Genomic DNA, 12,842 nt, shown 5'->3' with positions numbered 1-12,842 from the left:
CAAAAAAGGATTAGTAGGGGTAGCGCGCCCCCTACTGTGCTCAATGTGTACTTTCAGTACGGGAATGCCAATACAGTAAGTACAGTACTGTTACAAATAAATAAATCACTCAGGCAAATAGTAAACCATTAAATTCAACATTGTGAAATCAACAATAACATTTATTAACAGTGGGTTTGTAAATACAGGCTTCCTTTTTTTTTTTTACATACAGTATTAGTATGCAAAATGCTTTCAATCATTTCAGTAGCCAACCACTTTTCAAACACAAAACGATTTAAACACATAACGTAAAAAGCAACATGCTTTACATGTTTTAGCAGATTATTAAATGGAAAAATCTGCAAATAAAACGTGGCACTCTTGTGTTGCCATTTTACACAAACAAAACCACTGAGAACAGGAAAAACAACAGGAAAGATATAAAAGTCTATAATACAAAGATGGTCACTCAATTGGAAATCTGACACGGGCATAAAAACCCTACAACAGAGAGAACATTAGGAATGACCACGAGTCACACAACAACAAAAAGTATGCACACATACCAACGTCAGTTTGTCACGTCAATTTCTCCCTCCTCTTCACTTTGTGTAGTATCGATGTCGGCGAGTCCGTAGTCATGTTGCCTGGTGAAAGGCATCCTTTCTGGGGAGGAGGGCATAACATCTACCTCGATGATCTCTTCTTTGCTGCATTCTGGGCTCTTTGGTGACCCAGTGGCAGCAGACGGGCACGTGCTGATTTGGGGGTTCGCGTTGGGCTCCAAAGACATTTGATTCTGCGGACATGGCTGTCTGTCACTAGGAGAGCAACCTGGGTGGTTATTTTCAGGTGGCGTCACAACAGACTTCAATTCTGCAAATCAAAACAGAACAAGTAGTCAACTTCCCTGATGATTTTTGTATAAAACAAAGTTCGTCTGCCGAAACAGTGTCCACTGGTTTTGCCTTCCGTATTACATGACTAGCCCATATCAGTGTATGCATCGAAGTTGAATTGTTCCTTTGAGACGGTCGATATACCAACACCAGTTCCTATTTACTCTCACTGGCCAACATCCAACTCGATACCACTTGTGCGCAAGAGTGTTTTTCCCCGTGTATGGTCAACATTACGTAAGTAAACTACAAATAAAAAAAAACACATTTTATAACCTTGCGCGTTCAACATTTGACTGCTCGCCATTTTTTAATGGATAAAGTGTGAATACACAACACATCCTCAATAATAAAACAGGTTATCTAGGAGTTAACAAACCGAGTGTGGACTACCGAAAAAATCAACATGTTTTGAACTGGTGACTGACAAAGGTAGATTCACACTACATCAAGATGTCGGGAGAACAAATTCCCCATAAAATTGAAATACGCTGAATTTAATTTGTCAAATGTAAAGAGTTATTTTACATTACAAGTAGGGGTGGAAACTGATATGAATTTTGCGATTCTGATTCCATTGATATATCTTTTCGATTGCACTCCAAATTGATCATTGTCCCCAAATCAATTCACAGCGGGTGAGGGAATGAAATATTACAAATAATATATATCATTGATGCCATTATCATTATGATTATGATATGATAATACAAAAGATGTTTCTGTATAGTACTGTGATATGGACAAAATGTTATATCCCAACAAAGGCAATTTTCTATCACCATAACATGATATATCTCAATATAGTATTTTTTATATATTATAGCAGTGTTTTTCAAACTTTTTTGAGTCAAGGCACATTTCTTTCATTGAAGAAAATCCCGCGGCACACCACCAGCTGAAATTGTGAAAAAAAAAAGCTCATTTTAACAATATAAGTTTTTATTGTTTATATAAGTATTTTTTAACATTGAAGAATGATGTTATATTTATAACGTCTTGAATAGGAATTAAATAAACACAAAGAAAAAGTGTTTTATAATGTTTCATATTGATACTTAGTATGAAACATGGGCCTGTTTGGATAAACATGCGTCACTAATTCGCTTGTCTTGACACAAAGACAATTATCTACCTGCTGCTGCTACCTACTGGTATGGAAGAGTACTACAATGTATTAAGTCCATGATTACACTGCCAGGCGCTAGACCGCACAGGCACACAAATTAAGATAATTCCCGCGGCACAGCTGACAATATCGCACGGCACACAGTGTTTGAAAAACACTATTATAGTATATGAAATGAATGGCAATTTTTTTAAATCTCTTCTCCATTTCACATTTTAGAATAGGGTTTTTCCTGGCTCAAATTGAGGTAGAGGTGGTACCATCCTGACCATGTGCCATGACGTGCATGTATTCTGTAAATTCAATTTACGGCACCTGCTTTCTTTTGCAGGGAACGTACTGTAAGTTAAGAGTTCCAATAAGAATGACTAATATCATGTTAAAGCATTCATTTATTAACACTAGAGCCACATTTTTTAAAGTGTTACTACAAAGAGCCACATTACACATATGAGCGCACATAAACTTTTTTTTTTGTTGTTGTTGTTTTTTGTGGAGTTGCCATGACATTCCACATAAAGTGCTGCGTGAGATGCGCGTAGCTGGCACTTCGCCTGCCGAATGTAATCTGTTCAATTGCCGCGTTCTGATAGCCCTTCATCATACGCGCAACACAGTGCCCATATTTGGAAGTGGTGACGTTGCAGCCGACCAGAAAGTCAAAAGTGAGGCTTTCCCTACTGATTTACAAAATGTATCTTTCATTGTTACAAAAGAAAGCCCAGTCTTTACTCATTTTTAAAAAGGAAAATCAAGAGGAGACAACAAGTATCTTTCAGTGTTAATGCAGTAAATGCATTTTATTTATGAAGGCCTCCTCCATTGTCCTCATGCGGGTTGGCCAGGCCTGATATAGCGCCTCCATAGTGGCGAATGCTGCAACTGCAGTTAAAATACGTTGCCGCAGAGGGACATCAGTCCTGTCCTCAGTTCCCAAACACTTAGTGAGTGTTGTTCAAGGGAAAGATGATTTAACACGGTGATAAAATGCGCCTGTCCTAGCTTTTTTGAAAAAATGTTTACTGACCACAGGCTGAAATCAGAGGATTGATATCATACAATGGCTCTAAATGATTACTGAATTATCAGTTGTCATCTAATTTGATGATTGTGTAATTGTCGTTTAATTTAATTTTGACACCTCTACATCAAATATGTCTTTGTGATGTATTCAATTGAATATAGATTGAAAAGGTTTTTTATTTTTATGCCTAAATCCCAACTTCATTGAACACTGCTTTAAAGATACAAATTCCTTTCTTCTGATTTTCATCACCACTTTGACTTTCACAACTGAAATAAATAGGGTAGTAACGATTAATCGAAAATCGCTTAAAAATCGATTCGAACCGAGACAAATCGACCTCTGCCTTCCCGGCACTCACAAGCCCCCTACAGAAACCTAACAAAAGACATAACGTACCTAGATCATTAGAATATACTAATTTAAAGCGCTAAAAAATATCTTTAATTTTTTTTTCCATTCCAGATGTATACCACATTTTGAATGTGTAGATCAAATTATGCGCTTGCTCCAAACATCATTGGGTATTGTGTTTGTGGATGCCTGAGGCGCCACACTAGAGCACAGAGACAAGCATGGTAGGGATTTTGAAAAAAAACGAATCGAAAATTGGGAACTGAAAATCGAATCAAATCAGGGCTTGAGTGAATCGTTACATCCCTCGAAATCAATGAACACAAGCGAATGAACAACACCAAAAACATGTACAATACCTTGTGTGTGGGTCTCCTGCCTTTGGGCTCTCTCAGCATGTTGAGCAAATGATCTTTTGAGCACGTCCACTGAAGGATCCTCGTCACTCAAGAAAGTGTCCCCCTTTCTAAAAGAGCTCTCTGAGCCTTGTTGTTGTAATCTGTCTTTCTCATCTGTTGATTCGTTGAGAATTTGACTATGATTTTCAACGGAAACACTGACATTTACCGAGGATTCTTCTTGGAGCTGAATAATGTCAACGTCTTCACGATAATCTCTAGGTAAGATCGTTTTACCAACTTCTTGGCTTTCATCTGATTTCTTTTTTGTGTTGTGGGCACTTCTAAAGGTCCGTTTGGGCGCATTGTCATCATCATCAGGCTTGTTATCAGCAGCGCTCTTAACACTTTTCGGTGCAACCACCTCCTCTCCTCTTCCATTCCTCATTTTTCGGCCTCTTCTTTTTGTTATATTGCTCTTTTCCAGATCTACATTTAACAATTGCTCTTCAATTTTCTTCTGGTCTTCAGTCTTTGACATGACTGGAGCGGCAGTGTTTGGAGGAAAAAGTGCTTTCATCTTTTTTGATGGTCTCCCACGTTTCTTCTTGAAGAGATGGACTTGGTTTGATGCAACAGTAGGCCTCTGGACCTTTGTATCCTTTGTATCTGTTATACTTTGAGTGCATGTGTCGCTTGGAGGCACTTGCGTTGTTCTCAGAGAGCCCCTGGTCTTGATGCGGCTTTGGCGCGTATTGACCGATTTTGCAGGTCCAGTAGTTCTGGTTCTCTCTTTCAGATGCTCGTTTGTGTTTGACTGTTGATTCTGTTGTCGTGAACAAACGGGTGGTGATTCTGGAGAACCTGCGGCCATATTTCTTTCTTTGGCCAGGACATTGTTTCGTGACAAACTAACTGAGCAAATGCTCATGGTTTTTTTACTTTGAATTCCGTCGCAAATTGAACCAGTGGCTTCTTGTGAATCATCAACACACACTTTCCTTTTTTTAGGAGGTGGATTGCCATCCATAGCGACACCTTTTTTATGTACTAAAGTTCTCTTTATCTTCTGGGGGTAACACTTCCTTTCAGCAGCAGTTGGACACACCCCCGCCCTGTTTTTAATACAAGGGAGTGTGCAGCTTTGGCTTTGCTGCGGTGGTTCATACTCCAGCTGTTTCAGGCATTGCATTTGCCAGCAGTTTTGATGTGTCTTCAATAAAGGTGGCCATTTTTCTTCTCTATGAGCAAGTGGAAAAAGTAGTAATCCAGAATGTTCCGTGTGCAAGGGCCTTGCGCAGAGAGACAAGTGATGAGTTGGGTCATCAAGTCCCACAGAAGAATATGGCTCTAGCGGAGAGAGGCATCTAGGAAGCCGCAAATCGATCAAACCGGGTGACAAAAACGAAGACAAGGGCTGCCGCTCCTGGATTGGTGGGTAGCTTCGATCATGGTGGCTCAGTCGATCGGTTTGCCCCACTGATCTCACGGTTGAGAAATCCAAAAGAAACGCTTGCTGTTTGGGATCAATAGGTGGCACACTTTTACAGTTGAGCTGTTTCTGAGCTGTAAAAAAAAACAAAAAGAAACAGTATTCAGTATTTGTAAAAAACAAACATCAAAAAAACAATCTTTGGATAGTTACTAACTGACAAAGGTAGCAGCAACAACCCCGGAGTAGGTTAAAAATGATTCGCAACACTCATACAGAAAGCCATTGAGCCACTGGCAATGGCAGTACACTCGAACCCTTGCCTTGCTGGTATAACAGTCGGGCCTGCTCAACATAAAATCACATTATTCACTGATGTTATTTTGTCCCTATCAAAGTTGAGCAGAACTTTACAGTATATTTGAGGAATTTTGACATCATTTATTAATTTAATCATTTCAACTAAATAACTAAATCCTCTAATTACTGAACACAAATAACAGGATAAACCAGAGGCATTATAATCAAGTTGTGAAAACAAATTATGATCACATAATGACTCCATTGATGAATGGGAGAATTAATATTATTAAAACAAATATTCTACCTAAATTTCTCTACAGTATGTATTCCGGAAGGTTCCACTACCACCTCGTCCTGCACCTATCAGGAAGCTGTTAATACGATTTATATGGATTGACTTTATTGCTGACGAAACAATCCAAAATCTCTATCTACACACGTGGAAAAAATTGTCGGTACCCCTCTGTTGTTTTTTGTTGTTGTTTTTTTTTTTTTGTTTTAATCTACCAAGTGATTTTTTTTATCTACCAACTGATTAGGAAATTACAGGTACAATTTTCAACATTTTAAAGTTGGGTTAACTTTAAAATGTTAATAAAATGTTGTGGTAGGGACAAGTTCCCCAGTTTATATTTGCAACAGTTTGAACCAGTCAAAAAAAAGCTCTAATTTCTGAAGAAATGAGAGGTTTAAAATAAAAGAAAAAAACAACAACAAAATCTTACTGGCTTTTATTTTGAAATTTAGAAGAATTGCGGTGGGGATAAGATACAAAGTTTAAAGTTGGAACGGTTTGAATTGGTCCAAAAATGTAGCAATTAAGGGGGGAAAAAACAAAAGAAAAATCTTAATTTTGGGCTTTTATTTTGAAATTAAAAAAATGTGCAAGGGATAAGCTTAACAGTTTACTGTTGGAATAATTTGAATTTGTCCAAAATGTTTAAATTAGAGAGGAAAAAAAACTCAATATTTGGCTTTTGTTTTGAAATGCTGTAGGGACAAGATGAACAATTTAAATTTGGAATGTTTGAATCGGTCAAAAAAATGTAGAAATTGGAGGGAAAAAGAAAAATCTTAATTTTATCTTGAAAATGTGAAAAAAAAGTGGTAGGAATAAGTTGAAACAGTTTAAAGTTGTAACGGTTTGAATTGGTCAAAAATGTAGAAGTAAAAGGTACGAAAATGTAACTTATTCTTCTTTCATTAACAGATGGATATCACAAATTTCGTCCATGTGTGAAAAGGGTGGGGGAACGCCAAAGTGCGTCATTAGGTATGATTTGATCCATACCTTCCGCCCCAAAAAAGCAACACATAACCCAAAGAAAAAAAAAAAAAAAAAACCTAAACAAAAAAAAGCGATATGTTGTCAAAGTGTAACGCTCCATCTTAACACTTGATGACTTAACTACATAGTTCTTTGCATGTTACCAGCAATTACGGTACCTTCAAACCTGTATTATGCATTTAGAAAAGAACAACTAAATGACAGAAGTCACTTTACAGGGTCTTTAAAACAAATTAACTCACTCACTCACAATGCCATTAATAAACCGTCAATGGCCACTTTTTCGTCTGACAGCATTACATTATTAACTATTAACGTTATTAATATTTTGACAACTATTCATCCATTCGGAATCATTCACATCAGCATTGTACTGCATCAAAAATAAAAAAATTCGCTCCCCCTTTCTAGTTTATATGAACATCTCACATGAGTAACACATGAGGAAAACGAGGATTGACAGTTATCTAAATTAATAAAATAATTGTAAGTCTGCATTCTCTCCTGGTTTCAAAATAAGTTTAGACTTCCGCACCACAAACAATTGAAGGCTACAGGAAATGTGAAAATTGTGAATGAAATTAAACTGATGACATAAATGTTGCTCTTATAAACCACACCTGCAAAAATAAATACATGTTAAGTAAAAAAAAAAATAGAAATGCATGCACCCAAATACCTGTGTACGTTGATTTATGGGCACTTCGTTCCACAATGTTCTGGTAATATTGACATTCAGCTGAAGGGACAGCCGAAACTATCTTACTTTGCCCTGTGTCATCCTCTGGCACTCCCAAGTCAGGCAGAATGTTCAGGCCCCTCATGATGTCCTCCAGCAACTTCTCTATCTGCTCATCAGATTCTTCTGCAAGGCCTTGAGGCTGTGGATCAGGTGCCGACTGGAGCGTTCCATTTTGGTGTGGAGCAGTGCAATCAACAAAGTTTTGTGACGGTTCACATATAGTATTGGGGTGGGATGGAAGTTTAGTGGAGTTGCTAGATTCAACTTGTGCAACGTGGTTATGTGATGTCTGCGCTGCAGTTGGGTGTGCCTCCTGCAAAGAGATAATCACCAATAAGACCAAATGTAAAGAAATCCCTTACTCTCTCTCTCTATATATATATACATATATATATACATACATATATGTATATACATATATATATACATATATACATACATACATATACATATATATATACATACATATATGTATATACATATATATATATATATATATATACATATATATATATATATATATATATATATATATACATACACACATATATATATTATATATATATATACATAGTATACACACACACATATATATATTATATATATATACATAGTATACACACACATGCATACATACATACATACGTTTATCGCCATCCATCTGCAGACTGGGTCCTCTTCCGCCATCAGCCTATCTGCGTTTTTGTCAAGCCGGATCAATTAGTAATGGCCAATTGGCTGGTCCGTCTATCATTATCAAGTGCCCAGCTCTGACTAAAACCACGCCTCTCCCCATGTGGCTGCCGCACTCTTTAATGACGTCCTAAAGCCGGCTGCTGGGCGCATAGTATTAAAGATCTATTGTGGAGCCTTACGTCCTCAATCCAGAGTCAAGTGGCAATCTTAATAGAGCACTGATTCGTCCATGCACATGGTAATGTGTCAAACAAGTAAGCCTATTTTTATACAACAAAATATGTCTGATATACTGTGCTTGACAACTAATATTAGTGCATCAATTATAATATTATGTCATAATTTAGCAAGCGTTTTTAGTTACTTACAGCTCTGGCTTCTCCAGCAAGTTTGATTGTGGGAATTGCACCAGTTTTAAGATTTAATCTCGCGGCCAATCCCCTTTTGGACTGGCCAAGGTGCACCTCTGAGAAAGGACGAGCAGAAAAACAGCTGCTGAATGGCCTGTCGCCGGGGATTGGTGAGGAAATAGCCTTTGAACATGGCTAAAGCCCCAAAAAGTTAATTCACTATGATATATGGCCTCTTTAAGGTAGTTGGCATTTGTGTGGCTAAATTAACTAAACTGGAGGGGACAAACAGCTTGAAGGGAGCACATATACCTCTCATTTGAAGAGCTTTTTGCAATCTGTTAAACTGCACACAGCCACACTGAGTTAAAAAAAAAAATACTGTACTTTGCAGGCAAAGTACCGCGGTGCATTGCAGGATCTGTGATATGACTACTGCGCATGTTCAGTGAGATTACGACGCTCAAACGACATTTTGTGCAGCTCTAGCCTCAAGTTTATAAAGCGTAAACATCAGCAGATAACGGCTTTCATCACTGGTGATGCTCTGCTACACTCTAAAAACAGTTGGGTCAAAAACAACCCGCACTGGGTCGAAAAGGGACTGATCCAACGTTTTGTGTTCTTTAGTTTGGGTCAAATGAATAACTCACAAAACATAGAAATTGGGTCATTTTGTACAAAACAGCAAAAAAAATGGTTGTTTTGCGCATTAGTGCAACATTTGTTTGTAAATATTACATTCTATTTTAGACATGTTACATTTTATTTTTATAAATGACAATGAAATAAAATTTATCTCTATTTATTTTTAAGGTGGAAATAATGGTCATTAAAAATTGTGTTTTTTGAAGTAGTGAGTAAGAAAAAAACGGAGTACAAAAATCGAGATAACTTCAAGACGCATCAATAATCGGTAATTGAATCGAATTGTGGCCCAGAGAAATTTACACCCAATACCTTACAGTGGGATTATGTCGCATAATGCAGTACATTTCATATTGAAACAATGTAGGCATAATTGTTTTCACTTCTTGACAACCAGCAGATGGAGCAGTTGTAACAAGTAAGGAAATTCAAAGTTGACAGGAAGAAAAGATGGTGGCAATCAGATTATTTTAACATAGCTTCTTCTAAAAACTGCAATACCATATCCACCTACAGCACAGACTAGTGGGAAATGACTGAGTTTCTCCTTGCTGGTAAAGTCAGTGTCTGTCTAAATTTGCCAACTTATTTGCAAGATGAGATTTAAAGAAGAATTTGTAGGTTGCTGTTAACTTTTTGTTTCAGTTGCCATGTACATTCGAATGTGATCGAGGTTTTGCATAGGTTGCAAAGCCTTCCCATCCAAATCTTTGCTTTTGCACCCAAATACAGAACTGTACTGTTGCATCAAAGCTGCTAGCAACCAGTCCTTACCATTGTGAGTCAACAATCAATCATGTCCATATATGGAGGAATAAAAGCTATTCTTATGAATGACAATCAACACTTTTTTGAATGATTCAGAGGCTAAAAGCAAATTTAGTGAGTCACTTAAATGGTGTATTTTACCTGAGATGAAGGGGTGAACCCCGACCTTGTCTCATCCTCATCTTGAAAGGACACAACCTCCCATATTTTTTCTTTTGTCCTTCTCCTCCTCAGCCTTACCTGCAAAAGCAGAATATCAACACATTACTTTATCCTGACTCAATATGAGGATGAAAATGCGTGAGGAATTCCCCACACACACACCCAAAAAAAAAAAGACACGTCGCGCTTCCTAAAAGCCATGTGTGTGAAAGTATACATTTAGAAAACTGTGTTTTTTTGTTTTTTGTCATAATGGGGTACCATTATGGGGTGTACGTTCATAAAGTGGAAGGCAACCCAAACATATATTTTTTTAAGAATATGTTCTGCGCAGGCCCTCAAGTTGAAATAGAACATTCTGATTAATATTGTATTTATAGAATATAGCAAAATCCACCCGTTTTTAGCCATCTCAGGGGGCGGCCATTTTGTCATTTCTGTCGACTGAAAATGACATCACAACTGCTCAGGGCTCAGGTAACGACCAATCATGGCTCACCTGTTTTCTGTAGCTGAGCTGTCATTGGTCATTACCTGAGCCCTGAGCAGTTGTGTCATTTTCAGTCGACAGAAATGACAGAATGGCCGCCCACTGAGATGGCTAAAAAGGGGTGGATTTTGCTGCTTAACTCATCCCACAAAAGCAAGATTAATCAGAATGGCGTAGTGGGCCTGCTGGGAACATAGTCTTGCAAAAAAATGTGTTTGGTTTGATTTCACTTTAAGTCACACCCTTTTTCTGACACTAAAATCCTGAAAAGATGTGTTCGTCTTCTGTTACAGTATATATAATTTGGAGAAAACAAGTATATCCCTCATCTGGCAGAAACTATGCATAGACAATTGTGGGTGATAATTTAGTCGTGAAGCAGAAAAAAAAAATATTTAACACTAAAACATGTAAAGCAATAAGTAGTAACCAATGTCAAACAACATACCATGGACCTTAATAGTGTTTGAAAAAGACAGACATAGATTTTGCCACATTTATTGTTACCCAACTATTTACCTTAACAGAAAATTGTGTTGCCTCCATCAGTTTCATCTTGGCCAGGTTCTTCTTTGCTATCTTAGCAAATTCAGGCCTTCTCTCTATTGGATTGGCATTTTTGTCTTCAGGCATTTTCTTTACTTCATCTCTGCTTGTCTTGTTCTTGTCCTTTGTTTGAGCGAGCACATGAGTACTGCCAGTGGAATCAGAACATTCATTCTGAGGCTTCTGAGAGAAGGAAGTGTCATTGTTGCTATTGCAGGACCGATTACTGGATACTGGATTTGTCACAGAGGCAGAGGGTTGGTGTGAATGAGACTCACACAAATCTAAAGGGAATTTGTCGGGTTGAAATGCGATGTGCTCTGGGGTTACAGACTCAGTATGATTTTCTAACGGAGTTTGTGTCCCAGTGGATACACAACTTCTCTTCTCCACTGAATGATGTGAATGTTTCCATCCTGCCATCTCAGGATGCACTTGTGCATCTTTCATTATCCCGCATTTGGCATTCTCTATGCCTGCAATTGTTAACATGCAACATTTACTGCAACTCACGACCCGATTCTCCTGGGGTTCCACCTCCTTTGTAGCATCATTTTTCTCTCTCTGTCGGAGGGGTGTGATCCCAAACTTCTGGACTGCATCCATCACATCATTCTGTTCCACACTTCCATTTACCTTCAACTCCCCTGAGTAGAGGAGACCAACCAGCTTCAAAAGGGTGTGAGCCTTCAAAGACTTAAACTGGAGTTGCCGTTTTTGCCCAGATGGAGGAGATGGTGTGGCTGACAGCTTCTTAGACAAGTAGGGGCTGAGAGCCGCCAGAACACAGCTATGGGTGGGCACAGAGATACCTTAAGAGAAAGATGGATAGCACTCAATTCATATGCTTCGGATTACAGTATAACGGTTCATTTGAAAGTGTGGTTTTTTTTTGGGGGGGGGGGGGGGGGGGGGGGTTAACCCTCTGGGCCTCACCCTCAGTTTCCAAAAGTGTATCACAGAACTCGGCTCTGTTTTGTTGTCTCTGGAGCTCTCCAAGGAGCTTCATCTCATAGTCCCGCAAATGGTAGTGCTGCATGTTGACACTGGCATTGGGAGCAATGGAGGGTTGCTTGCAAACATAATGGGAAGCACACCAACAGTCAGTCTTCTATTGACAAATTTTGGGCCAATCTGTTTTCACTTTGAAGAAATAGAACGATAAGTTTGTGAAAGTTGCCAAACTATGGTCTCCATTCTGACCAGGTGGAGGCACTCTACAGAGATGTCCGTCCACGTGGCCTTATTGTAAAATTTAAAATAAGAAAACGTTACTCATAAATTCATTTTTTTAACACTGCAAGTGACAATTACATAGTTAGTCTATTCTTATGAAAACATGTCTACCAATTAAAAGGATGGCGGCACACAACTATGGTGACTGTGCTGCGTCAATGACAAACAGGTTAATTGTCATCCCAACACATGGCTAACAGCGGTGCTAGCATTCTAAATCGTAACTTACCAACATGTTCATGTCGCTCTTTTTTTTTTTCTTCACACAAAGGATATAAAATGCAAAATGTGTTTCGAAAATGACAGCTTGGGTTTAATATCTCTGTTGCTAACGAGCGTTCGAAGCTTCCACAAACTGACCATGGCGCCACAGGTAGGGCCGGGCAAGTGGCGATGACGTCACAGCGGAGGACTACAAGCGCACAGTTGGCCAGGCCTGCAGGACTGGTTACATT

General features: G+C 38.5%; 1 protein-coding gene across 3 annotated transcripts; it reads right to left on the bottom strand.

Annotated features, from left to right (window-relative positions):
* Window positions 1-59: 59 nt before the first annotated feature.
* LOC147145593 (uncharacterized) lies at window positions 60-12,819 on the bottom strand. Of its 3 annotated transcripts, none has more exons than XM_086034198.1 (7): window positions 12,617-12,791; window positions 12,088-12,223; window positions 11,125-11,963; window positions 10,095-10,193; window positions 7,516-7,804; window positions 3,748-5,292; window positions 60-858 (listed from the first exon to the last, which is right to left on the bottom strand). In XM_086034198.1, the coding sequence occupies exons 1-7, from the start codon at window positions 12,626-12,628 to the stop codon at window positions 554-556; spliced, it is 3,225 nt and encodes a 1,074-aa protein (XP_085890324.1). In that variant the 5' UTR covers window positions 12,629-12,791; the 3' UTR covers window positions 60-553. The 3 variants fall into 3 exon arrangements, with proteins under 3 accessions (XP_085890324.1, XP_085890323.1, XP_085890322.1); XM_086034197.1 differs by having other exon boundaries at window positions 62-858; window positions 7,429-7,804; window positions 12,748-12,819; XM_086034196.1 differs by having other exon boundaries at window positions 64-858; window positions 7,429-7,804.
* Between the last annotated feature and the right edge of the window lie 23 nt (window positions 12,820-12,842).

The sequence above is a fragment of the Filicampus tigris genome, chromosome 6 (assembly GCF_054856515.1).
Source record: "Filicampus tigris isolate MCC_2025a chromosome 6, RoL_Ftig_1.0, whole genome shotgun sequence".
In the NCBI taxonomy this organism is placed as follows: Eukaryota; Metazoa; Chordata; class Actinopteri; order Syngnathiformes; family Syngnathidae; genus Filicampus; species Filicampus tigris.
This window is presented reverse-complemented; position numbering and strand designations above follow the sequence as displayed.